At 36.7% G+C, this 27,103-nt stretch overlaps 1 protein-coding gene across 3 annotated transcripts in view; it reads right to left on the minus strand.

Annotated features, from left to right (window-relative positions):
- PSEN1 (presenilin 1) overlaps positions 1 to 27,103 on the minus strand; it is a 62,679-nt gene that overhangs the window by 16,081 nt on the left and 19,495 nt on the right. For all 3 annotated transcript variants that reach the window (XM_033107685.1, XM_033107683.1, XM_033107684.1), the window contains exons 4-9: positions 19,837 to 20,090; positions 17,670 to 17,811; positions 11,005 to 11,072; positions 7,069 to 7,289; positions 3,260 to 3,358; positions 741 to 827 (exon numbers count right to left, since the gene is read on the minus strand). In XM_033107685.1, the coding sequence (XP_032963576.1) occupies positions 741 to 827; positions 3,260 to 3,358; positions 7,069 to 7,289; positions 11,005 to 11,072; positions 17,670 to 17,811; positions 19,837 to 20,090 (871 nt within the window). The remainder of the gene's footprint in view (positions 1 to 740; positions 828 to 3,259; positions 3,359 to 7,068; positions 7,290 to 11,004; positions 11,073 to 17,669; positions 17,812 to 19,836; positions 20,091 to 27,103) is intronic.

Genomic DNA, 27,103 nt, shown 5'->3' on the forward strand with positions numbered 1-27,103 from the left:
CAGCAGCCGGCAGCAGGCAGCACACAGCAGCCCACGCTGACCTCCGGCTGCTCACAGCAGCCCAGCTCCAGGGAGAGCTGTTGTTCACAATCTTAGCTGTAGAGGGCGCAGCTCAGTGGACCATGTGGGAATTGAACCGGCGACCTCAGCGTTAGGAGCACAGCGCTAAAACTAACTGAGTCAGCAGGCCGACCCGTTTACTTTCTTCTTAACTACTGATATTGTTTTATTATTCAACTCTTTCTAATAACAGCTCCTAACTTATGTTCTCCTTAACATCTTCTGTGATACCCACGAGTGGGCCTTCCTATCTCCCTCCCATCCTAGGTCATCATTACTATCCTGCTCCAAAAAGTCATGTCCACCTGGAATATTTCATCTTCTCAGTATAAACATTACCACATCTCAAATAAACTTCTATTTAAGTTACTCTGGCCACGTCAGACAAGAGATTCTCATTTTTAACATGTTTGGAGAGAGAGCTTATTTTTTCTTTTAAAATTATAGCCTCAACTTAAACCTTTCCATACTGATATTAATGCTATTTAATGGCAGAAATTCTTAATCTAGGGTGCTTTGGCTGTACTATTGGGTTTGGAACATCGGAACTCCTTACATATTTAGGGTATTACCACAACTTTTAGGAGATTCTCAAAGGAATCTATGACCAAATCATTGTTAGCCTCTAAAGATGACAATGACCCTGAAAACCAAGAAATTACTAAATAAAAGTCACCTACTTTGTACATTATAATTGGAGCTTCGGGAGACCTTCCTTGGGGCTTCTGGGTCTCCTTTTGCCATATTCACCAACCACACCATTGTAGCTGTTGAGAAAGACAAAAGTCAAGGTGAAAACTGGAAACACAGAAGGAAAATACACAAATAGACAGCAGGCCATTAGTTCTCTACACAAATCACCAATTTTCTTAATGTTGCCTTAAGAATCCTTAACAATCAAAGTAAATGCGTATTAAAAACCACAAAAGATTCTCTTTGATTTGAGAATATAAAAAAAATTCTTTAACTGACTGTTTGCTGTAGCTTTCAAACTGCAGCTGCTATTTTAAAACTGTTCATCATCATTTACAGTCCGTGAAAAGTAACCAAAAGGAAAACTGTCCAGGCCAGCAAGATTCCACTGAGACAATAGCTGGACTAGTTGAATATCCTACAATAATGTGAATTCACTCATGAAAATTACTTCTTGGAACTAAATTAGAGGACAAACTAGGGCTCACAAAAGCATCAGATGATTATTACAACTCTAAAAATGCATGGAATAAGTTTTCTTCATATTATGTCTCATTTCTGGGATTTTCAATAATGCTAAACTCTGTTATACATAGGGAATAAGAAAAAAAGGTTAAAAGCAATAAACACAAAGGGGAGAGTCAATTGGTCTCTTCTATGTCCCTTCCACGGACACACACACAAGATAGATAGATAGATAGATAGATAGATAGATAGATAGATAGATATAGATCTATCTAGATATAAACACACATCTTTGTCACATTTTGTTAAGAGGCAATGTGGATATTTTAACATGGTGCTTCTCATACATTGCAGTTGGAATTAAAAATGGTATAACCCTGATTGGAGGGAACTTGGTAACATCTTACAAAACTACAGGTGCTTTAACCCTTCAACTCAGAAATACCACTTTTTGGAATTTATCCTGAAAACACCAATTAAAGAACATAAAAATACATATAATCATGCACTCTACAGGGCTACAGCAGGAACCAAATGCCAGCAGGAACCAAATGCCAGCAGCAACCTGAGTCCAAACTGGTCATTGTAAACAATTTTAAACAAAATACTTGATATCTATGTCTCTCTGGCTTTTTGTTACTGATTTTATAATTATATCCATGGCCTTAACACTCTTAGACTTCCTGAATAACTTATAAAAGAAATACATGACCAAAGAGGCTGAAAATTCTACAGTAGACATACTTCCTCGTTCACCATGGCTTTGTAATTTTGGGATCAAACAAGTTTCACTATACAATAACCCAACATAAGCCAGGAAGACAATACACTGTTCAACTAAATCGAAACCCAAATAAGAGGAACAGAAAGGCAACCACCATTTACAAGGCTTATGGATTTCTGGAGCCTTCTTGTCAATAAAGGCAGCAGTTATTTATCTGATCTTCTTTCTTTATGTAAGCATCAAAAACTATTGCTACAAACTCTTTTGTTTTAATATTTAGTATTACTACAGAAATCAGGGGTCAGCAAACTTTTTCTGTAAAGGGGCAGACAGTAAACATTTGGGGCTTACATCTCGTCTCTGTCACATATTCTCCTATGTTCTTGTTTTTTGTTCTGCTCGAGAACATCCTCTGATTCCCCAGTGATCATGAAAGCATACAGAGATCTAAACCAGTCACTCAAAGCTATTTTTGATCTTGCCCTAATCTGCCTTTCCAAACTCTTCCTAGTACTCTCCCCATTTTGTAACCTATATTCTAGTCAAATTGAATACTTGAAATCTGATAGGGGCCCCACATTTACGTCTGCAAGCCACTCTTTGTGACAAGCCCATTTTTGAAATCAACTCCCATCTGTGCTTGCTGAAATCCTACTCATCTTAAAAAGTTCAATCCAAATGCTGCCTCTTCCATGAAGCCTTCCCTGATTCCCCAGCCAGATTTTCCCTCTTCTGAACTCTCTCTACAGTTTGATCATGTCTCTTCAGAATCTGATAACACTCTGCTTGGATGTTGCTTGTTTATATACTTGTCTCATCTAACTTCTAAACTCTAAGCAAATGAGCTCTGAGTAGCTTAATCACCTTCATGTCCTCCACAGTGGGAGCAGATCAGGCCAATGATCAATAAATATTTACTGAATGATTAGGAAGAGTATGCCTATAAGCCGAAAAAAAGAAGAAAAAAAAAGGCAAGCACATTCTGGAGGAACAGTACAATTCTTTCATAAGCCAGGACACGATTCACTTGCAATATCTGTATATAACAAGTACTCAATAACACTTGACTAGTAATATTTTAAATGAGAATATTGGCTCCCCAGTCTCTAACTATTTCTTCTAGCTCTACACATACTGAAAACTCTCTTGAATCAATGTCACATAGAAGACAATTTGCAAGGAAATGGAGATCTGCAGAAGTTCCATTAATGCCATACATTTAAGATGAGAAAAAGTACCATGATAATGACCACATGTGTTTGAACTCCTATAAATTCTAAGCTGTTTACTAACTTAGTATCATTCCGAAATACTTACAGGAGTAAATGAGAGCTGGAAAGAGAGTTTCATTTCTCTCCTGAGCTGTTTCAACCAGCATACGGAGTGGGCCTTTTGGACACAAAACAGCCACTAAATCTAGAAAGAGAAAAATGGAAAAAATATCTGTAAGAAATGTATTGGCTAAATTTGTAAAGGGGTATGTTAGGGAGGAATTAACTAATGGAAAAGGTTGAATTTTTTTTTTTTACACAAAAGGATGTGAAATATGAATAATGAATATGAAATAAATAGCAGGTAAACTGATGGGGGACACAACAACCTCAAAAAATACATGAAAGCATACAGAAGATCTGTGTAAATTTCATTTCGGTTTTGATGCTATTTGGTTAGTTTAGTGTGTCATCACTGGGTTCTATGAATAAGTCTTCTCACTTTGAAGAAAAGAGGCAGAGATAATGACAAGACAGAACTATTCTAGAACAGTTGTCAATTTCCAATAAGTAGAACCAAGAACAAGTCATTATCAAACAAACCATACCTAGGTGTCACAGACAGAAGCTTTAAGAGGAATTTAATAGTGGGGAGTTGACTGAACTTTTCAAAATATGAAGAGCAGAGAAGAGATTCATCTCTCCTTTTTAAAAACAGAATATGTATTACTTAGGGGTGTTTGAAATAAAAGGGCAGTGAATTAAAAAAAAACAAAAAACTAATAAACCTTTCCATGAGAAAGTTTAGTATTTCTTTTTTTTTTAACTTTAAATACATTTTTATTACACAAAAGTTGTCACGTAATTGCATATTTCTTTAGTTCTCCTGTCAAAAGCACTTCACAAATATTCAGGTCTTAGAATACACGTGGTGCTGAAAAATGGTTATTTCACAAAAACAGCGACTCAGAGAGGAAGCCACATGCTTCCTCTATTATTCTATTATTCTTGATTCTACCACCATCTTTTCCACAACTGCAATTTTTCTTACATTTTGTGTGTCATGAAAATTCAGAAATAGAAATATAGAAAATAATTTCAAACATTTAAAAATATAAAACAGGTACAGCTAAAATTTTTAAGGAAGACTTGATAGCTTATGTTGACATTACTATCATTCAGATGCAATTAAGTAAAAAAACCTCACGCCTGCCAAGTGGTCATGTCTTCTTGTATACTACTATTACTACTACTACTACTACTACTACTAAAGATCACACACACACACACGCACACACACATGGAAATTGGTACCTTCACTGCTTTCAATTTGATTTGTTTTGGAAAGAAAATGGAAATTTGCTGTGCTCCAAAACAATGGGATTTTCAACCTGTTTGAAGCTGTCATGTCCTGTAACTATCTTGGTTTTATGCCACACTCCCCCTTATAGAACTGCTAAATAATAAACTCCCTTATTTTTAGAGCAATTAATGTGAATTAAAATTAATTTTGTTTAGAACCTTTGTGAAAAATTAAAATATCTTGAGACCTTGTAAAAATGAAGTTGAGAATCATTACTCTAAAAACTGGATGGATACAAGTCTCTTATTTTAAATGAACTCGAAGCTCTGAAGAAGAAACTGAGAATTGATGGAAGAAATAGTATGCTGTAGTAGAAAGAATACTGGACTTGGGATTCCAATTCTACATCAAACAGCAAAAGCTTGTGCAAATACTTTACCTCTATATACATTAGGTTTCTTAGCAGTAAAACAAGGAAAACCGCCTTGCTTACTTCACAGTATTATATAGTAAGAAAAAAATAACAGCTAACATTTACTGATATACTGTTCTAAGTGTTATATGTATCGTTCAATTTAACCTTCACGACAACTAAGACTTAGGGGTTGAGTAATGTGTCTGTAGTCACATAGCCAATAAGTGACAGTAGAAGAGCCTGGATGTGAACCTACACAGTCTGTCCCCAGAACTAGCATTTTCTTGTTTTTAAATATCAAAAATGGAATCAGACTCTTCATTACTCTTTATTACAATTCACCTCTGATGATGGAAATACGTCCTGCTTCATTTAATTAAATTTTAACTTGCTCTAGTATGTCATAATGCTGCCCCAATAAGGCCTGTAGCCCGAGACTGGTAAGGGTGGTGACAGTTTCACTGAACACCTAAGAGCCCAGCATCGTATATTTTCAGAAGTGAGATGGTCACTATTAACCATGTCTGGAAATCCAAAGTGGCTAAAGTGAAGCCTGTATTGTGGCTTTAATATGCACAGAGACATATATAACCCTGATTTATGTTTTGGGTATCTGAGACAAGAGGTTCTCAAGGTTATATTCTCCAAAGAGGGAAACCTTGGATAAGTAATTGCTGTTGCCACCATTAGCAGAACCAGATGGCTAGACATTGGCAATGGCCCACGAATCTGTAAAAATGCACAGGTGGAGCCAGTTGTTGGCCAGGGTAAGATGACTGCCTAACATTAATTTTGCTGACTGTTGGACCCCATTCTTCGATCAAAGACACGCGGATTAAGGAATGAAAAGCAGCAGCTTTTCAATAAACTCTACCACATGTAGTATTGATACTGTCCACAAAAGTGTTCCAGTTTCCACTGCTGTTCACTCATTTGATTTGATCCCAAAGGACTCCCAGCATAGCCAAAGTTCCCAGAGAGGCCTGACATTCTCTAATACCTTGTCAACTGACAATGGACTGAGGACAGAAGAGGCTACCCTCTCCTGCAGGTAACAGTTTGGTCTTAGCAAGGAGGCCCCGGTGGCTGAGCTGAGCTGTAGAATGCTGCCTCCATGATACCGAGGAAATGGAGAAGGATATGGAGCTTCACATACCCTGAAGATATGTGAGAATCTCTGTTTCCAGGAGAACTTACTACGCAGTCAGAAACTGCCATCCTAATGGTGTATGGTACTGGACTAAGGGCAGTTTCTCCCACCAGAAACCCATGGCCAACTTAGTATCATCATGGATGATCCAGAGATTTCAGAAAGTTTGAGAGGAGGTTGCTAAAGCCTCTACAATGAATGATTCTCTGGGGGCAGGGAGGGAACATTAATGGGAGTGACTGTTGTATCACAATTTGGACAGATTCTAGAGCCCTTTGTTGTAAGGGGCGCCAATTCAAGATGGGCCAATTTGTAATAGTATAAACAGGCTTACATAAAATTTGTAAATGAAGAATATGTTACCTACAGGTCCCAAAAAGGCCTAAAAGTTACTGGGCTTGTTTTAACATTGTGGGTGCAGGGGGTCAATTGCTATTTCTTGACAGTGTCAGAGATGCAGAAGCCCTCAGCTTACTAAGTAGTTTTTAGGAATTTAACTGGGGTGGCAGGGCCTTGTACTATGTACAGGGAAATGCCAACCACCCCCTCTTCTGAGCTCCTTTGTGACTATTTGTATGACCTCAATGAGGATGTCAAATGAATGTCTTCAGAGGATGATATCAGCGTGATGTTATTTCTGTGCTCCTGGAGAAAGCTGGATGTGGTTAAGATCTAGTCTGCAAAGATTGTGTGCAATGGTAAGGATGCTTAAGTACTCTATGGGTAGCTAGGTAAAGAAAGATATGTGTCCCTTTGAAGGTGAAGACAAATTGTGATTGTTGAAAAAGGCACTGAACAGAACATATTAGTAAAATCTCTGAGTACAAAGTATTTAGCAGTGCTGATCGGATGGAGTCTAGAAACAGCATTCTTAATCATGGCTATGGAATAATAGATGAGTACTTTGCAAACCATCAAGTACTATATAACCTAAAGTTATGGGGTATAACCATTATAATTTTCATAAGTCAAGATAACGGGAAGATGAAGGAAAACACACGCGTGAGGCATTTCTGTAACAAACACAATGTCAGTCTTGGGTTTTACCATATACTGAAATCACAGCCAAGATGAGCCACGCGGTCCACTCTGGGAGGTACTTGATAAACACCAGGGCCATGAGGGCACTGATCATAATGAGATACGCCTGCTGGAGTCGCAGAGGACCTTTCCAATGAATGGCAATCATTCCCACTACACCAAAATTCCAGATTAAGAGTGCAACAGTAATGTAGTCCATGGCAACGTTATAGGTTTTAAACACTTCCCTGAAAATAATTACATAGAGATGTAAAAAGATTTATGTACAATAATTCATCAAAACATTGTTTAGAACTATGGTTCCCAAACATTAGATATTCATTTCCTACACCTTCACATTTTTACCATATCTATATCAACTAGGCTATTATTTAACACTTTTCTTTAAATTAACTTTTTCCCTCAAGTTGAGCTTATTTTAACGAAAAATGTGTAATTCATATAAATGGGAAACCAGTATCACAGACTATAAAAATAAGTACAAGTACAAAAACTAAAAAAGGCTGGATACCATCTAAAATGCCATTCTACACTTTGGGAAACCCTCATTTAAAATAACGGAAATTGGAAAAAATTAAACATGCACAATACATTTTATACATTTTATAGGTAGGATGTATATTATTTTCCTAAAATGAAATTTAGTACAGCCATTAAAAACGTATATATTTTGTATACACACCCACAAATATGGAATATAGCTAGACATGAAACACTGTTGCCTGGGGGAAAAAAATGATCTCATTTATGAAACAATGTGTGAGTAGTGAGAGCAATATATCCATATAGTGACTCCTGACAGGATGAGAGACTTATCTTTAGATGATGGGAGTCTGGTCATTTTTTTCACTTTTTTCTTTTTCTTTATAATCTTGTGACCTCTCTCTCTCTCTCTCTCTCTCTCTCTCTCTCTCTCTCTCTCTTTCTCTCTCTCTCTCTCCCCCCCCCTCCCTGCCTCTCTTCCTCCCTCCTTCTTATCTCCCTCCCTCCCTCCTCAATGACTGTTAAGTCATTTTTGTAATGAACAAAACACTATTTTAATTTTGGGGGATAAAATTCCACCATCTAAAAATAAACAGATTACAAGTACAGAAGATGCTTTTTCGTAATTGAAGAGAAAGCAAGCACTTATTTAAGTACAAACTTTGGCTGCCGAGACTATCCAGAAAGACGATTTTTCCATTTTGAAATCTCAAAATAAATGTTGAAATTTCCAGACAATGCAGCTATTTGTATTAAGCATTTCAGATATCCTAGCACTCAAAAACAAAAACAAAAACAAAACAAAACAAAAAACACAAAAAACCCCACAAATTATTATTAATCTTTGGCTAGGTAATACACGTATAATATAAAATTCACGATACATACTGTGAAAAGTAAGTTTTCCTCCCCACCTTGTCCCACAGTGCCCCTCTCCAAAGGAAAGTACTATTATTAATTTCATGTGCATCCTTCCAGTGATTGTCTATACATATCACATATACTTTATTAAACATAAAGAATAGCATATTGTATACACTGTTCTATACCAGGCTTTTTTCTCTTAACAATACTCACGGAGATCTTTCCACATTAGTATATCAGAGCTGCCTCTTTCTTTTTAATGGCTTTACTCAATAAATGTACCCTAATTTATTTAACCAGTTTTCTGATGATGGACATTTAGAGTGATTCCATCCATTCTTTTGCTATTAGAAACAATGCTACAATGATTGTTCCTACAAATTATTAGGTTCAGGACACATACACTTAAAATTTTAATAATATGCCAAACTGCTCTTAAAAGTTATAAACCAGTGTGTGCTTGTTCATTTCCCTGCAACCTGATTATCCCAACACCAATTACTATGAATACATAATCCATCTATAGCCTACTGATTCTATACTACCTTTATCTTAAATTCCATCATGGTGCAGGTGTCCTATTTTAATTACTGTAGGTTTATTATATTTTCAAATCAGGGAGGACTAGTATCCCTTCATTTTTCTTCTTTTTCAAAATTCTTTGCAGTAACTTCTTATTAATTTTTCCAAATAAACTTAGAATTATCTTGCCCAGATCAAAAATAAATTGTTCATATTTTTGTTGGGCTTATATTAATTTTTACAATATACTTAGAGAGAACTGACATCTTTATGATACTAAGTCTTCCTATGAAACCTGGTATAGCTTTCTATTTAAGTCTTCCAAGCCCTTCAGAAGCATTTAAAAATTTCTTAATAAATCTTGCAATTCTTGTTTAAACCTAGATATTTTTGTCTTTTTTGCAGCTATCATAAATGGGATTTTTTTTTTTTTGGCATTATATGGGTATACCATAATTTGTTTATTGATTCATCTGAACAATATTAAGTCTTCTGATCCATGGACATAGTATATCTCCATTTATTTAGGTCTGCTTCGGTCTTATCTCAGCAATGCTTTTCAGGGCAGAAATCTTTCACACTATGTTCAAGTCATAAATGGGATTTTTTTCCTTTCATTATGTTCTCTAACTAGTGTCTTCATGAATGCTACTGAATTAATTTTGTATTCAGATGCCTTGCCAAGTTTACTTAAGTGATTCTAATTGCCTTTTGGTGAGTTCTGAAACTAAGTACACAATCATTTTAACTCCAAATACTGGTAATTTAACCTTCTTTTCCAAATCGTATAGCTTGTATGTCTTTCTCTCATTTAATTGTGCTCTATTCCCTCCAGAGCAATGTCAGACGACAATATTGATAAAGAAAATCCTCATCTTGTTACTGACATAATAGGCATGCTTCTAGAATTTCCATATGAAGATGATACTGACTTTTAGAAGAGATTTATTCATTTTATCATGTAAAGAAGGAACTATCCATTTGTTTTATTACAGAATTTCATGAAGAACAGGTGTTAAATTTTATCAAATGCCTTTCAGCATGTACAGAGATGATGACTTAGTAACATGGTGACTTAAATTGAAATTTGCTAATAATGAACCAGTGTTCCATTCAGCAAACAAACCCCATTTTGTCATAAGGTATTATTTCCTCGATGTGTTGCTGAATCCTGTGTGCTAATACTTAGTTATTCTTTTGATATCAATAAATAGGATTGGTCTAGTTTCCTTTTTCTTGGTAATTTAGAGGGTTTTAGTATCAATGTGATGCTGGCTTTATAAAATGATGTACTGTTGTTATTGGTGGAGGTAGGATGAGAACTTCTTCAACAACCCTCTGTATTTTTTCTTTGCTCTATTTAGATTTTCTATTGCATCAGTGGTCAGTTTTGATAATTTTTTCTAGAAAATCATCCATTTCATATAGATTCTCACATTTGTTTCTTTTGTCTATCGTTTTTTCTTGCTGGCTCTACCAAATTCATCAATTTATTTAGTAGTTTTATTGCTTCTGTTCCTAATTTAAGAGCTAGTGCAATGGTTTACAAACGTTATTTCTACCACTGGTGCTGAGAGAAAGGCCAGGTTGGCAAATCTCTGAGCCTCTCTATTCTCTTCAACAGAGCAGCTCTATTTTTTCTATTTTATGTGTAAAATTTTCATGCAACATTTCATTTGGAAAAAAATAACTCACTGATGAAACGATATAAGGGTTTGAAAATTAATTAAATCATATTTATATACTTTCTTGAAATCCTTAACATTCTGATTCATAGATTTCTACTGGAAGTAAAGAATACAAAAAATTCTTCCCTGAAAGAATTAAATTCTTCACTAAAAAAGACTTAGAATTGACTATAGTTTTCAGTTCTTTCAGTTCTACTTACTTATAAGTAAGGATGAACAGAAGAATATCGATAATATTAACTCGTCTTATATATACCAAGTATGATCTATATATGGGAACAATTATAATTTAAGAATAGTTCATCAATAAAAGACACGGCTCTAAATGACAGAGAGCCCAAACATTGTTAATTTCTGAAAAGCAGACCAAATATTTCACACTTACCCCAAATAAATGAATGAGAAAAAGAATAGCAACAATAGCGATGAAATAATAAGCCAAGCATGGATAACCTAGAAAAGAAAGAATTTCAATATAATTAACAGATCCCGAAGCTCTAAAGAAGTGCAAATTTGTGACTTCAAAAATAGTATACTATTTCTGTATATGTTATGCTTTTCAAATGGCAGAACACAAATGGCTTTGGGTTCAGTGAATTCTTATACTAGAACTCTTTGGGGCTGAACAACTCATAATAGCACATAGAAATTTCAGCAAAACATATATAGACCCTTGTTCCTTTAGAAATAGGTGAAATTTTAAAAAGAAAAGAATGCATTCTAAAATATCGAATTATCAATAGAGTCAACAGTTGACATTTTAAACTTTAAAGTAGCAACATTTTCAGTGGAGGAATTATGTAGTATTTCTAACATAAACAATAAATAAATTAAATAAATACTTGATAAATAAAACTGAAAATCATTTAGTTAGGTAACCTGTGTATGCATACATTAACTGTACAAAGAAAATAAGCCTTCTAAACTATATAACCATTTGACAAAAGAATATTCAGAATCTGAAGTTTCAATTAAGTATTGCAATGCTTTCTACGTTTTACATCATTCATTAATAAGTATTACTATTATGAATTCTTTGAAACACTTAAAATTCAGTCCATCATTATTATGCAGAATTCATACAGCACTATATAAATATTACTCTCTGTTACTTATGTACAGCTTATTAATGTGAAGAGATAGAATTAGAATTCGTTTTTGTAATCTATTACACAAGATGAAAACTTTAAATGGAAATTTTATGTTATGGGTATATTTGGGAAAATACTATACAACCCAAAAAGTATGGGGTTTTTAAAAACAGAAAAAGTACAATAAAGTGCCAAGTAATTTCTAACCAAGAGTGAAAATATTTCGAGATGGAAACACCCATAATTTGCTTTCCTCTTTTTTTTTTTTTGCTTTAATCTTTCAGTGAACTTTATTGTTTAATGACAGAAAGAGCTACAAAACCAATGTTTCCAAATATATCTCTTAATCAAAACAGATCAAATCAAACTGTGACGAAAGGAGAGAAAAGAAAACCTCCAAATCAAGAATATTATTTCGTCTTCATTTTTTTTCTAAATCTTCCACCAGCACTACCAGATCCAGTTGTTCCAATAATCAGGATCTAAGCTATCAAAGTCTAAAGTCTAGTTGTGATTAGAATCTATGTTAATTTTCTCTTGTGGTTCTGTTTTGATCACCCAAGGTTATTTGTGATTGTTAATTCCTTTGAAAAACAAAAAAGATTTATTTAAAATTTTCAGACTCTCTTTAAAAATTTTTATTAAATTTAGTTTCTGTTCTTCCACAAAAATTTTCCAATGTTTTATTATAAAATTTTTCAAACACACAGCAAAGTTTAACGATTTTTGCAGTGAACATCCATATACCACCTAAATTCTACCATTCACATTTTGCTATACTTGCTTTGCAACATTTCTATCCATCTATCTATTAGTCCAGCTTATTTTTAATACATATCACAGTAAACTGAGGATACCTGTATATTTCCCTCTAAATACTTCAACTTCAGCAAAATATTCTAAAGGGAGCCCTTACTCTATTTCTTCTGTAAAAAAAAACAATATAGCTTAAGCAGAAAGAAATCTCCCCACCTGCATCCCACCTCATCAAGCTCATAGGTCTCAGCTTTAGAAATAATCCAATTTACAAAACTAAAAAGCATGTAAAATATTACAAGACAAATGCTTTAAAGATGTGTACTGGTTTTCCACCTTAAGCTCCATATTAAAGGCCAGAGCAAATATTACATACTAGAAATTCTCATCTTTCTTGAGAAATGCTTTTTACCTTGTTTTTTCAGCAAGGGAACATGGGGATATTGTTTATTTAAAAAAAAAAAAACAGCATTTTTGTGAATACCAAAGTAACATGCACATAACATTTAGAAAACAGAGAAACACTAGAAGAAAATAATTCCCACTGAGCAATGACAACCAAAGTTAATATTAACATTTTCTTTTCAGATTATGTTTTCTGCCTGCCTATGTAGGCATGTGTAAAGACCTTTTAACAAAATTAGAATCAAGTTATAATACATTCTTCTTTTTTAAAACTTAATTTTTTATTACAGATATTCTCATGCCACCAAATATTTTTTAAGTAATTTTTAAATGACCAAATAATTTATAGAGATGAACCCACAACTTAACCTTTTCCTTAGGCAGGAATTTGTGGTGTTTTCCCTTTTTTTTCAATTACAATTTATGCTAGGATAAATTACTAGCATGCAAATATTTTTCTATATTTCTAATTCTTTTAGGAAAAAAATCATGAAAGCAAAATTACTGAATCAAAGTGCACACACTTTTTCTAATCACTGACTATTGAAACATTGGTTTAATGACTTCACAAAAAAGGCTGGATTGATCTTTACCAAGTTAATAGATAAAATATGTTAGTTTGTTATTTTAATATGTATTTCTTTTTTAATAATGAGGAAACATATATTCACGTCTCTCTATTGGCCAGCTATATTTCCTTCGTAATTTTTCTGCTTGGAATTTTTAAAATTTCTTATTAGGATGTTCATAATTTTCTTAATGATCTGTAAGTGATCTTTACATTACAATATTTGCCCTTTGCCTATAGTAATGGTTGTAAACAGTTTTCCTATTTAAGTTGGTGATTTGTGTTATCATTTTCTGAGTTATGACCTGAATTCAAAGTCTCTTCTGATGATGACTTAATAGCATCTCCCCTTTTTACTAGAACATCAGATTGTAAAACAGGTCTTTCTCATCTTGCAAAAATCCCTACTTATCTTTCCTGTGCTAAATGCTCTGAATGAAAAGAGCCCTGTTTCAGTACAGAACAGCAAGTGTTTCCTCTAAACTCTGAACTATCCAGGCGAGAAGTCATGTGACTTAAATAAGCTATATAGTTCCATCTACAACAAATAATAATAACTGCCTTTTCCGTTTTCCACCTTTTGAGAAATCAAGATATGGAGTCACTATAGTCAAGCTGCTAAATTACTAAAATCAAGTATACTGAGACATGAGAAAATGGTTTTATTCTTGTTTTAACTAGCCTGGGAACTTAAATTTAAATTTCCAGTCCTGTTTTAATACCTGGATATACATCAAACCTCCATATAATCCTCTGATTACCTCCTGAAAGACTAAGGAAAGAATGTTTACTATCCAGACCATCTGACATCCATTATCCAGACCACTGGTCGTCTAGAGGATTACCATCTAGGACCAATATAGAGGCTAAGAATGCAGAACTGATTCTTCTCAAGAATGTTTTTTTTTTTTTAATAAGAACCCTCAGCTTTTTTTTCTTCTTTGTAACACTCAGCATATGGCCTAATTATGTGTCCAGTCTACAAACCCTAAGACCCTTAAATAGGTCTTTACCATTTATTTCGAGCCAAAGCCTCCTGATTCATTTACACTTGACTGACACTTTTTAAAGTCTGTTTGGTCTTTTAGCTTCTTGTGCTTCTTATAGGCATTGCACAAGCAACCACTGACATAACAAATCCCCAGGGATCATTTCCAAACAGGTACTGGCAAGTTTCTGAATTTCTGACTCAAAAGCTTTTACTTTATACTAGGAGTCCAAGTAAACAACTTGTTTTTATAGACTTGGCCTGTGCTTGCTAAGACTTGAACATTAAAAACGCAAAACAACATAAATGAACGAGTAAATGTGGAAATCTGGTTGAATATAAACTTTTCAGACAGTGTAAAATGAAGCACAACTAAAAGATACACAAAACTGACCAAAAATATATCAAGATAGGTGCTAGGCAACACGGAGTAAAAGCACATCCCATCCTGTTTCTCCCACCAAATGCAGCTATAAAACCTGGACAGAATGCATGCAGCTGCTAGTTGAGGATCTGAAAAGTAAAGAGAGGCAGGTGAACTGGGGAATGAAAAGTACTCGGGGACCAATAGTGAGTTTACCACTTTTTTTCCCTCCAGTACTACCCTCCCCACCAGTACTCAACACATCCAGAGTGTTCTTTTAGCAAGACAGTGAGAGCAGCAGGAGAAACCCTCCAGTTCTGGCCAGAGGAACAGGAAAGAGGTCTCCTAACACCAAAATAGAATGAAAAATCCTATTTTCTGGTTTTTCCATTTTCTCCATTCTTTCACATCCAGCCCCCAAACAATCCAGTGGTGGTGGCAATGGGGGCGGCAGGAGCCTAACATTTAGGAGGAGGGGAAGCACTTCCCATTTGATTGGAGGAGCTGTAGTTCCCAGACAGTGAGGCAAATGGCCCTTGCTATATTTCTCTCTGTCCTCCCACCTGTTGGCTCTGACACTGGGAAAATAAAGCCCAGCTTTCTGGCTGAAGGAAAGAAACAGGGAAGGCCAAAAACCAGAAAGTATCTGGGAGACTACAGAAAGGAAGAAACTCAAGAAAGAAACCTTTTAAAGCTGTTAGGAACTTAGGGGACCATCCCCAGGATGCACAGGTGTGGATGTGACCCCAATCACTCCCAATAACATGTGAAAAACAAAAGTTGCATATAGTCGAGATAAAAGTCACAAAGTGAGTCCAATAAAGCAGAAAACTGGAACTGGCAAGTAAACATGTATATGCAGACAATATATATGGTGAAAAAAGGGATCAAGAAAAGTACTTAAGTCATGAGCACATTTGAACAGTGGGAGGAGACTGCTTTTCCAGCATGGGTTTACGTTGTTTGCTCTCTGGCCTTCTGATGACTTCATGTCATCATCATCACACATTTCCTCTTCCACCTTCTCTATACGCTAACGTCAGACTACAGATGTTCACCACCTAGGCTAACACTTCTACCCATCCAAACGTTCAACAAACAAGGTTAAACCTTGTATAATTTTAGAGTTTGTGAACACTGAAAAGGTATCCAATCTTACTAGTAATCAACTAAATGCAAATTAAGACATTTTGTTTTGCCTATAAAAATTAGCACAGATTTTTAAAATTTTTTAAATTCAATGCTGGTAAAGGTAAGGTAAGACAGATCGTTCATTCACTACCAGTGTTAAGTACAAACTGATACTATCATTTCGAAAAGGGAATTTAGCGTACCGAGACAGTTAAAAATATGCAAATAATTTGCTCCAAAAATTCTGTCTAGGATTTTACCCTAAGAAAATCTGAAAAAATGAAAAAGCTCTATGCATAAAGACACTCATTGTTTTTTAGAATAGTGAAAAACTGGAAACAACTTAAATGTCCAACGTGAGGGAAATTAGGGGAAGTAAATTACAATACACCCATTGAGTTAAATATTATGTAGCTGTTAAGATGTACTTTCTAAGAATTTATAATATGGAAAATTGCTTATGCCAAAGTTAAAATAAAGAAAGGACACATACTGATTAATAAGCTTTTTAATTATGTTAAAAAATACACACAAGTAAATACTAAGGGGAAATAGAGTAGACTTCAATATTTGGAAAGTTAGTATTTATTTGAGAATGACCCTAAAGGTTCATGACTGTTAATAATTTGTCATTTTCTTGAGGCATAAATCTGGAACATGTGCCTGGTGGCTGAAATTCAAAAGTGAGTCACTTAGCTAGAGAGTGAGCTAGGGAAGCAGAGGCTAGGAAAGTTAGGTGTGTGTCTTTCCTGCACAACCTCCCCTGCCCTTGTTTCCCAAAGAAAGAATCAGTGCTACTGCAAGAGAGGTGGTGAGGGAATGATGGATGGTTACCAATTTGGAAGTGGGAATATAGCCAGTCACCAATAAGTTTAAATCAGCATCTAAAGGTGGCTTGATTGTTCTGTGCAAAAGTATGAAAATATAATATGATTGTTTTTTTTAAATTTTATTGGGGAACAGTGTGTTTCTCCAGGGCCCATCAGCCTCAAGTCATTGTCCTTCAATCTAGTTGTGGAGGGCGCAGCTCCACTCTAAGTCCAGTTGCCGTTTTTAATCTTCAGTTGCAGGGGGTACCGCCCACCATTCCATGTGGGAATTGAACCGGCAACCTAGTTGTTGAGAGCTCGCTCTCTAACCAACTGAGCCATCCGGCTACCCTCCAGGAGCTCAGCGGCAGCTGGTTGTCTTCAATCTAGATGTAGAGGGCACAGCTCACTGGCCCATGTGGGAATCGAACCAGCAACTCTGTTGTTCAGAGCTCGCGCTCTAACCAACTGAGCCATCCAGCTGCCTCAATATGATTTTTTTAAGTTATATGTTATTTTATGGGGACAAATATATTATATTATGCTATTTGTGAATGAGGGAACACCAAAGGTCTTAGGATATATCCCTTTGGAATTATATATATATATACGTATACATATATATATATACGTATATATATATGTGTGTGTATATATGTATTATACACATATATACATATATATGTATATATGTGTATATATCACAAATCAAAATGTTAAAACCATTTAGATTGTGATATAATATGCAAACATTTGTTTTCTATGTATGCCTTTTTGTATTTTTCAAATGTTCCACAATGAGAGGGAAAAAAACTAAAAAATAACTTAGTTCAAGAATATAAGATCTTTTTCTTTACTAGACCAATTAAGGCATGTGACAGGAAAGCCCAATCATGAAAAGAACATGGTGAAACGCAAAGCTCTGTCTCTGTGCTCACCTTGTAGCATCTGTATTTATATAGAGCCACCAGGAGAATGGTCATGACAACAATGACGCTGATCATGATAGCAGCATTCAGAATGGAGTGCAGGGCTCTCTGGCCCACAGTCTCTGTGTCTTCTGTGAATGGAGTATAGATTCTACAGTAAAACAAAACACAAAAGCCCCAGGTAAGTGTTATCCCAAACCACATACCCTCTCCAACCCAAGGTTTGTTGCTTTGATTCAATTGATATGTTACTTTTTTCCATTTCATCAATCCAGCCAAGAATCTTTACCCTAAGAAAAATAGCTAGCCTCTAAAGTAAGTACTTCAAAATAAAAGGAGACATCTAAAACATGGAGAGGTGGACTTCCATGTAGCCAGACACTGGTTTCATGCAGTGGGCACTATATAGTGAAATAATTACCTCCTCAAATGTTCCTTCTCCACAGCTTATTAGTGATTTGCAGAAGAACCAGACTCTGCCACGTAAAACTACCCAGGCTACAAGTGGTTATCAGAGGAAGGTAATATGGATTATAATTATTATCTTTCATCTTTAGGGTGACTGCAACTGGAGTTGTCTTGAGATAATGCCATATGTCCATCTTCCCCTTCTTTCTCATTCACATAAAAACACTTTTACTCTAGGTGCCAATGTTCCCAGCTAAAAGACTGTTTCTGACTCTATATATAGTCAGGTGTGGCCATGAGACTAAGTAATGGCCAATGAGTTATAAGTAGATGTGTTGTGTAGAACTTCTAAGAAAGGAGTTAATTCTGCTGAGAGATGTCTTATGTCCTTCTTTCCCCTTCTCCTTCCTGCTGAATGAAGGCTAGGGCTCCAGCACCCACAATAACCTGGAGTACAGACCCTGGAATAACGTAGAGTATAGCAGCGAAAGAAGAAAGGAGGAGCCTGAGTCCTTGATGAACGTGAAGCCACTACACCAATCTGGACTGACCACCTCTGCACACCGTGGGAGAGAGAGAAAATATCTTTATCATGTAAACCAGTTGTTTTGATTTTCTATAACGGGGTCAGCAAACTTTCTGCAAAGGACTAGAGAGTAAATATTTTAAGCTTTGTTGGTCATATAATGGCAACTCTGTCATTATAAAAGCAGGCATAGACAATATAAACTGCATGGACATGGTTGTGTTCCAATAAAACTTTAGCTATAAAAACAGATGACAGGCAGATCTGACCTGCGGGTTATAGCTTGCTAACCCTTGTTCTATAATATGTAGCCAAACCTAACTCTAACTCCTACAGAGAATATTCCTCAATCTCTTTTGGCTATTGTCTCTAACTCCTGCCCTTTACTCACTGTCTTAGCCTTTCTCCTAAAGATTAAAAGCTTGCTTTCAGCACCCCACAGTTTTTCAGACACTTGCCAATTTCAAATTCTAAAATCCACTTAAAAGTTGAGCCCCATGAGAATCCTAGAGACAGAACTAGGTGACATATGAATCAAAGCATTTTTCTGGGAGGCAAAAGACTGACACCAACAGTGCCAGAGAATATACATGACAGTTCTCCAAGAGCGCCAGCTTGCATTAATTCTTCATCCTTGCAATTAACAACTGTTTTTTTCCGCTGAGCATTTAATACATATTTTGCCCTGGAAACAAAGTGGCCTGATAGAACTTACAGTATAGAAGGAAACCAGGTATTGAACAAATAATGTAAATAAATATATACATATTTGCATATTGCTACAAGTGAAAAAGAACAGAATGCTACGAGAAAGAATACCAGAAAGTACCTATTTTTGTTAGGAGGATCAGGGAAGTTATCTTTGGACTTAACATTTAAGCCAAAGTGAGTAGGATAATAGGAATTAATCCACCTAAGTTAGAAAAGGATGTTCCAGGCAAAGAACAATGGGCCCAATGGCCATGAAGTGGGAAAGATTACTATTCAACTCTTTACCCACTCAATTCCAAATAAATTCAGCCCTTAGTGACACCATACAGGAAATCTAGCTCTGTGGCTTTCATTTTCTCTACTTAAAACATCAAGTAACAAATAACTCCTCACTCTCTCAACTCCTTCTGAGTGAAGAACTCTCTAGCCTTTGTGCCCCTTCAGCTCAGAGGCCTTCGAGCTGGAGATGACATGCTGTGAAGAAAAGCTACACTGGTCTCGAGAATAATAAAACAAAACACTCATACATACAGCTGCCCATCCTTTCGGGTGTAAAAGCTGACTGATTTGATGGTAGCCACCACCACCACCATACAGAGAGTCACGGGGACAAAGAGCATGATCACGTGTTTGGCGCCATATTTCAGAGTCAGTTCCTCATCTTCTTCATCATCTTGTTCCACTGCCTGCAGTGTGTCACCCTGGGGTCCTCCATTAGACACGGGCTCAGGATTGCCGCGCCGCCTCCTTTCGCTGCTGTGCTCATGCCGTTCTCTACTGTCATTCTAAAAGTACAAGTAAAATTTTCATTAAATCAGACCCTCAGGAGAATCAAGGTGTTCTACATCAAAACCAGAAGTGTAACAGCTGGACCTGAGATTAACAACAGGCTCACCATTACTTGAATTCTAAAAACCTGATGCAAGAAAGAACCCATTTACAAGAAGTGCACAGTTAAGAAGTCTAGCTTATTTACCACTGTTCACTGAAGGAACCCAGGTCCTCCCTTTCACCTGGGTCTCAGCTTACTGCATTCTTTTCCCATTCCCAACCGAATACAAGTATACTCATCCTTTGAGGTTTGGTTTAAAACTGATACCTGCATGAAACCTTTATTTGCTGCAGCGACAAGCAGAGTAATCTTACCAAATTCATGAAGTGCTTTCTACTTGTGGCTTTATACCAGTTACCAGTTATACAAGGAGCTATATCACCTCCACCATTAAAAAGACTTAAAATCCTTTTAGTGATGTACAAGGGGATCTCTCTGTATTATTTCTTACAACTGCCATGTAAATCCACAATTAGCTCAAAGAAGTATTCAATTAAAAAAATATCTTTACAGAGAGAAACTAGGCCTAAAACAATTCTGATATTCCTGCCCTTTTGCCATTGTGCCCTGTATAGAGTAAGGGGACAATAATACTTGATGAATGACAGAACGAAATGAGAACCTTTCTTAAGATTCTACTTTTCTCAGACTCTTAATCCAGACACCCTTTTATTACTTTTATCCTTATCTTGGGTTTATCCTTTCCTATTCTTCAAGTTCAATATCCTTTTTGGTATCTCTGTTCACATCTAAAACTCAGTTTTTGTAAAGGGTAGAATGAATCCCAAGAGAACGAACAACAATAAAAAGAATAGTTAAAGGAAAAAGAACAGGCACTTCTCCTCCTCACAGATACCATGTTTCCCCGAATAAGACCTGGTCTTATATTAATTTTTGCTCCAAAAGACGCATTAGAGTGTATTTTCAGGGGATGTTTTATTATTTCATGTACAACAATCTACATTTATTCAAATACAGTCGTGTCATCTTCTTCTGGAACATCGTCATAACGTACTAAATGCGTCCGCTGGCTGACGATCTTAACTGGGGCTTATTTTTTGGGGAAACACGGTAATAGAACAGGAGAGAAAAGTAGACTGATAATCACTGTTGCTGGTAAGATGTAATCGACTTGGTTAAGAAAGGATTCTCTTAGGAGAATCATGAGAACATGACACTGCTGTACCTCATCTTTGACTACACAGTCTAACTATTACTATAGAGTATTAATATTATTCATTAAAAATACATTACACATTAATAATAGCCTAAAATTTTTATACTGTGCCAGGGATTGATATATGCTTTACATTTACACACAGCCACCACATCATCACCACTTCACATGTAAGGAAAAAGCCACAGCTAGTAAGTGTGACAGAGCAGGTTTGAACCCAGCTATGCCTGACTGCAGAAATCAAGTTCTTAACCACCTCAATCTGCTGTTCACAAGAAAACATGGGAGCTCTGCAGACTCAGTGTGGGCCGAGTTCTCTTTTACTTTGCTTTCAATATATTCATCCCACAGGTAATTATCAATATTCTATATTCCAAGTACTCTTCTGTGGCAGTACTGAAATTAGTAAGATCTTGATGCTGTCCTTAAGAAGTTCATAAGTTAGGTTTAATATAGAATATTATATTAGAGATCATTCTCAAGTGCTACAGGACTATAATTCTGTGTGGTCAAGAAAGGCAACATAAAAGATACAATTCTTAAGTAGAACCTTCAAGAATGAGTAAAAGGTGAATGGGCTTCAGGCAGAGACACCATGAGTCGTGGCACAGAGGTGTGAAAGTGAAGTGCAAGGCCTATGCAGAAAACCAGGGAGTACTCATGAGGTGGCTGGAGAAAAGGGTTTGTTAGGGCTGGTGGGAGAAAAGGGTTTGTTAGGGCTGGTGGCAGAAAAGGTTAGGAACAGGTTGTAAAGAACCTTGTTTGCCGTGCAATGGACTTTAGACTTTGTCTTACAGGCAATAGAAAGTCATAAAAATTGTCAAGGTTGAGGACGTGACACATCAGGTTATGTTTCATTTTTAAGAAGCCTGACTGAGGGTGATAGAAAATAAATGTAGAAGACAGATATTTCAGAAGCAGAACTGACAGGGCTTTGTGGCAAATTATATGTGAATGGTCAGGAAGGAGTCCAGGAGGACTCTAGAGGTCCTAGTGTAAGAGACTAGGACGCTGCTGATGACATTGCTAGACATGGCTCACAAGGGCATGCGCAGGCGGGAGGAGGAGAGAGATTTCAGTAAGGGAGACGGTGAATCTGAAGTACCTGCTACCAGGCAGGAAAGTCCAACGGCAGTTAATAAGAATTTCAAGGTCAGAAGAGAGTTGGGGGAAGTCATTAGTTTCTATAGCTTTGGAAAAGAATGAAATCTTAGGGAGAGAGCATAAATAGGAAGAAGGAACAGTATGAATTTGCTGGTCATTAATGTACTACAACAGCTGTGGAAAGAAAAATACAGAGGGAGATTATGACCAAGGAGAGAAGTATGAATAACCCCCAAACTTAAGCAGCAGGGGAGAGAAAACCCACCAAAAGAGATTAAGGAGAAAGAACAGGGGAGAGGAAAGAAACCCCAGGAATCAATGTCACAGAAGCCAAAGGAGAAGCACATGTCAAAAGGTGTCATCAACAGTCAGGCAGAATGAGAGCTGAAAGGCCACTGAATTTGGCACTGGGAAGTTCACCAACTTCTTCACACAAGTAAAACAGTTAAAAGGGAAGCAGATCATAAATCATAATGGACTGAGGAATGGACAGAAATTGAGAAATTAAAAGCAATCATTCCTTGAAGAAAAACATGATATGACAACAGAAGGGATTCAAATTGAAAAAGTTATTTTAGGGATGACAGAGTCTTGAGCATACTTATCAGGTCAAAGTACAGAAGTAGGATTAGAGGAAGAGACTGACAATACCAGACAGAGGGATGATAACTAATGGGGGGGATACACGGAGGGGAACAAAAAAAGAGAGAAGAGCTGCCTTACAAAGGCCTTGGTATCCTCTACTTCAGTCAGGAAGTAACTCTGTCATCATGGAGAAAACATTTATGAAGACTGAAATCCTATGAGGAATGAAAAGGAAACTATTCCAAAGCACAAAAGGTAGCAATATACACACCACTCACCAAGAAAAATCATCTTTGCTGAACACTAGTCACTAGAGTGGCCCAAGTACAGTAGGAAAAAAATAGTTATGAAGAAGGTGAGATCTAGAGAACAGAGACATAGGCTGATAGAGAGCTGAGGAGGACAGCAGAGGGAATTCATCCTTCTATTTTCTTAGGAGGAGGTGACAGCCATACGCTAAGAATGTTATGTTTGTGACTCAGCCATACAATTATGACCAACTTGATGGGTTGACTACTGTTCAAAATAAACTAAAATACACGTAATAATAGCTCTCTCTACACAGTAGTGGATCATTTACAAAGCACTCTCACATTACCTCATTTAGTCTTTTCATGTGTTGAGAGGTTTTGGTAGATGTACACTAAAGTAACTTGTCCAAAATTTTAGCCAGAAAACAGCAGAGGCAGGATCAAATTCAGGTCTCTTGCTTCAAAACCTGTTCCTTCTATGGCACCACTGCTGTCCTATTGGGCTACATGAACAGTTTAATTGGGTTAAGCCTAGCATGAAAGAGGCAATCAGAATATGCTCATTTGCATTACTCAACTGGATGTTCTGGTTTATAATGAACATTAGCCAACCCCACCCTGCCCCACCCTTGAAGCTGATATGGGATAGTAGAGCACAGTTTAATACACACACCCTACTTTATAGTACTTTGGATTCTATTTTCAAAACTGACTATACCTTTTCTTTTTTTTTTTAAGTACAATTTACTTATTTAAACAGGTAAAACATTCTCCTGGGTGTAAAGTCAGAGTATCAAAAGGTATACAGTAAAAAGTCTCCCACTAAACTACTTAGTTTCCAAATTTCCCCGGTTAACACCGTCATTGTTCTCTGCAAATCCTATCAAAGTTTCTTTGTGTACATACAAGCAAATACAAATATATATTCTCATTGCCCCTATCACACAAATGGTAGTAGCACAATAAATGCATTGTCCTGCATTTGTTTAACTATGTATCATAGAGATTTTTTGTACACATCAGTACCCAAAGAATATCCCTATTCTTTAAAAACATATATTTTTAACCAGCTACAAAGCCAGTGTATGAATATATCATGATTTATTAGGCCAATCCCCTAATGATGGACATTTAACTCGCTTTGAACTTTTTGCCATTATAAACACTGCAGCGATGAATGCCCCCTGTAAGTTATTTCACACATGCGGGGGCCTATTTGTAGGAGAAATTCCCTGAAGTAAAACTGCTCGGTCAAAGTACATATGCAAAGTATATTGCCAAATCACCCTCCCTATCGGCTGTACCACTTTAAAAAGACTCTGTAACGTAGGAGAGTGCCTATTTCAACAAGCCCTTGTCAACACAGTAAGCTATGAAAAGCTTGGATTTCTACCAATCTGATAGGTGAAATGTGGGATCTCAGTGTAATTTTAACTTCTATTTCTCTTATTACTAGGAAAGATGAGCATTTTTTTCTATGAACTACGTATTCATTCCTTTGCCATTTTTCTATTTGGCTTACGATATTTTTTTAAAAAAGTTTGTAGGTATAATTACTACTATGCTTACTAATTAATTAAAAAACAGTGAATGCCAGCTATGTACTAGGTGCGAGGGATATAGCAGTCAACAAGACAGATAAGGTTTCTACTCTCAAGAATTGATTTCAAGCAGAGGGAGACAGATAATAACGTAATTACAGAATGGAATAGCAGGGTGATATGATAAAGAATACATGGGATGGCACTACTTTTAGATAATGTGGCCAGAGAATACCTTTCTGAGGAAGTGACATTTGAGCTGAAGGATGTACAACAGAGAATTAATTCAGCAGGTCAGGAGTGTCCAAACCCTGCATATGCCAAAGAAAGATTTGGCCCGGTTCCTGGGAGATAACCTCAAAGTCCTTGGAATATCCTGCTTATTAAGAGTGTTTCTGTCTGCATGAGGCCTTGGGCCACATTGCTAACAATGGGCTTTGTGGTGGGGGTTTTGGGCCACATAGTACCTGCTTGAATTTGGGAGGGGCTAGAGAACTATGGTCAGCCATGTGTACGCGACCAACCCCCAATAAAACACCTGGACATCAAGGCTCAAATGCACTTCCCTGACTGGCAATACTCCGCGCATGTTGTCACACACTGTTCCTGGGAGGATTCAGCACTGTCCCCACGACTCCACTGAGAGGACAACTAGAAGCTTGTGCCTGGTGTCTCCTAGACCCTGCTAGATGTGCCTATTTCTGTTGCTAATTTTAATCTGTATCCTTTCATTATAATAAAATAGAATAGTGAGTATAACACCTTTTCTGAGTTCTGTGAGTCCTAGCTAATCATTGAACCTGAGCATAATCTTGAGGAACCCCAAATATACCTACTCACTGCTGCTATGACAAATTAAAGAATAAAAGCAAAAATAGACAAATGGGGGCCGGCCCGGTGGCTCAGGTGGTTAGAGCTCCCTGCTCCTAACTCCGAAGGCTGCCGGTTTGATTCCCACATGGGCCAGTGGGCTCTCAACCACAAGGTTGCCAGTTCAATTCCTCGACTCCAGAAAGGGATGGTGGGCAGTGCCCCCTGCAACTAAAATTGAACACGGCACCTTGAGCTGAGCTGCAGCTAAGCTCCTGGATGGCTCAGTTGGTAGGAGAGCGTCTTCTCAACCACAAGGTTGCCGGTTCGACTCCTGCAAGGGATGGTGGGCTGCGCCCCCTGCAACTAGCAATGGCAACTGGAGCTGAGCTGTGCCCTCCACAACTAAGATTGAAAGGACAACAACTTGACTTGGAAAAAAGTCCTGGAAGTACACACTGTTCCCCAATAAACTCCCGTTCCCCTTCCCCAATAAAATCTTAAAAAAAAAAAAAAAAAAGACAAATGGGACTACATCAAACTTTAAAATCTCTGTGCATCAAAGAAACAATCAACAGAGTGAAAAGGCAACCACAGAATAGGAGAAAACATGTGCAAATCATATATCTGATAAGGGGTTAGCATTCAGAATATATAAAGAACTCCTACCACTCAACAACAACAACAACAAAACAACCTGATTTTAAAATGAGCAAAGGACTTGAATAGACATTTCTCCAAAGAATACATACAAATGGCCAATAAGCATATGAGAAGATGCTCAACAGCACTAATCATTAGAGAAATGCAAATCAAAAGTACAATGAGACACCATTCTTACACCCATTGGGATGACTACTATCAAAAAACCAGGAATAAAAAGTATTAGTGAGGATGTAGAAAAATTGGAACCCTGGGCACTATTGTTATGACTGCAAAATGGTGCAGCTGCAATACAAAACAGTATGGAGTTTTCTTAAAAAATTAAACATAGAATTACCACATGATCCAGCCACCCCACTTCTGGATATATGTCCAAAAGAAGAGAAATCATTATCTAAAAGAAGTGTTTGCACACCTATGATCATTGCAGCATTATTCACAAGAACCAAGACATGGCAGTAACTCAAATCAACACATAGATGAAGAAAGGACGGTGCACACATACAACGGAATATTATTCAGCCTCAAAAGAGAAGGAAATCTTGTCACATGCTAAGACATGGATGAACCTTGAGGACATTATACTAAGTGCAATAACCAAGTCACAAAAAGACAAATACTATATGATTCCACTTATATGAAATACCTAAAGTAGTCCAACTCAAAAAACACCAGAAAGTATAACTGTGATTGCTAGGGGCTGTGGGAAGGGGGAAATGGGGAGTTGTTTCAGTTTCAGTTGTTTCAATGGGTATAGTTTCAGTTTTGCAAGTTGGAAAAGTTCTACAGATCTGTTGCGCTATAATGTAAATACAGTTAAACACAACTGAAGTGT

Source organism: Rhinolophus ferrumequinum, chromosome 6 (assembly GCF_004115265.2).
Source record: "Rhinolophus ferrumequinum isolate MPI-CBG mRhiFer1 chromosome 6, mRhiFer1_v1.p, whole genome shotgun sequence".
Lineage (NCBI taxonomy): Eukaryota > Metazoa > Chordata > Mammalia > Chiroptera > Rhinolophidae > Rhinolophus > Rhinolophus ferrumequinum.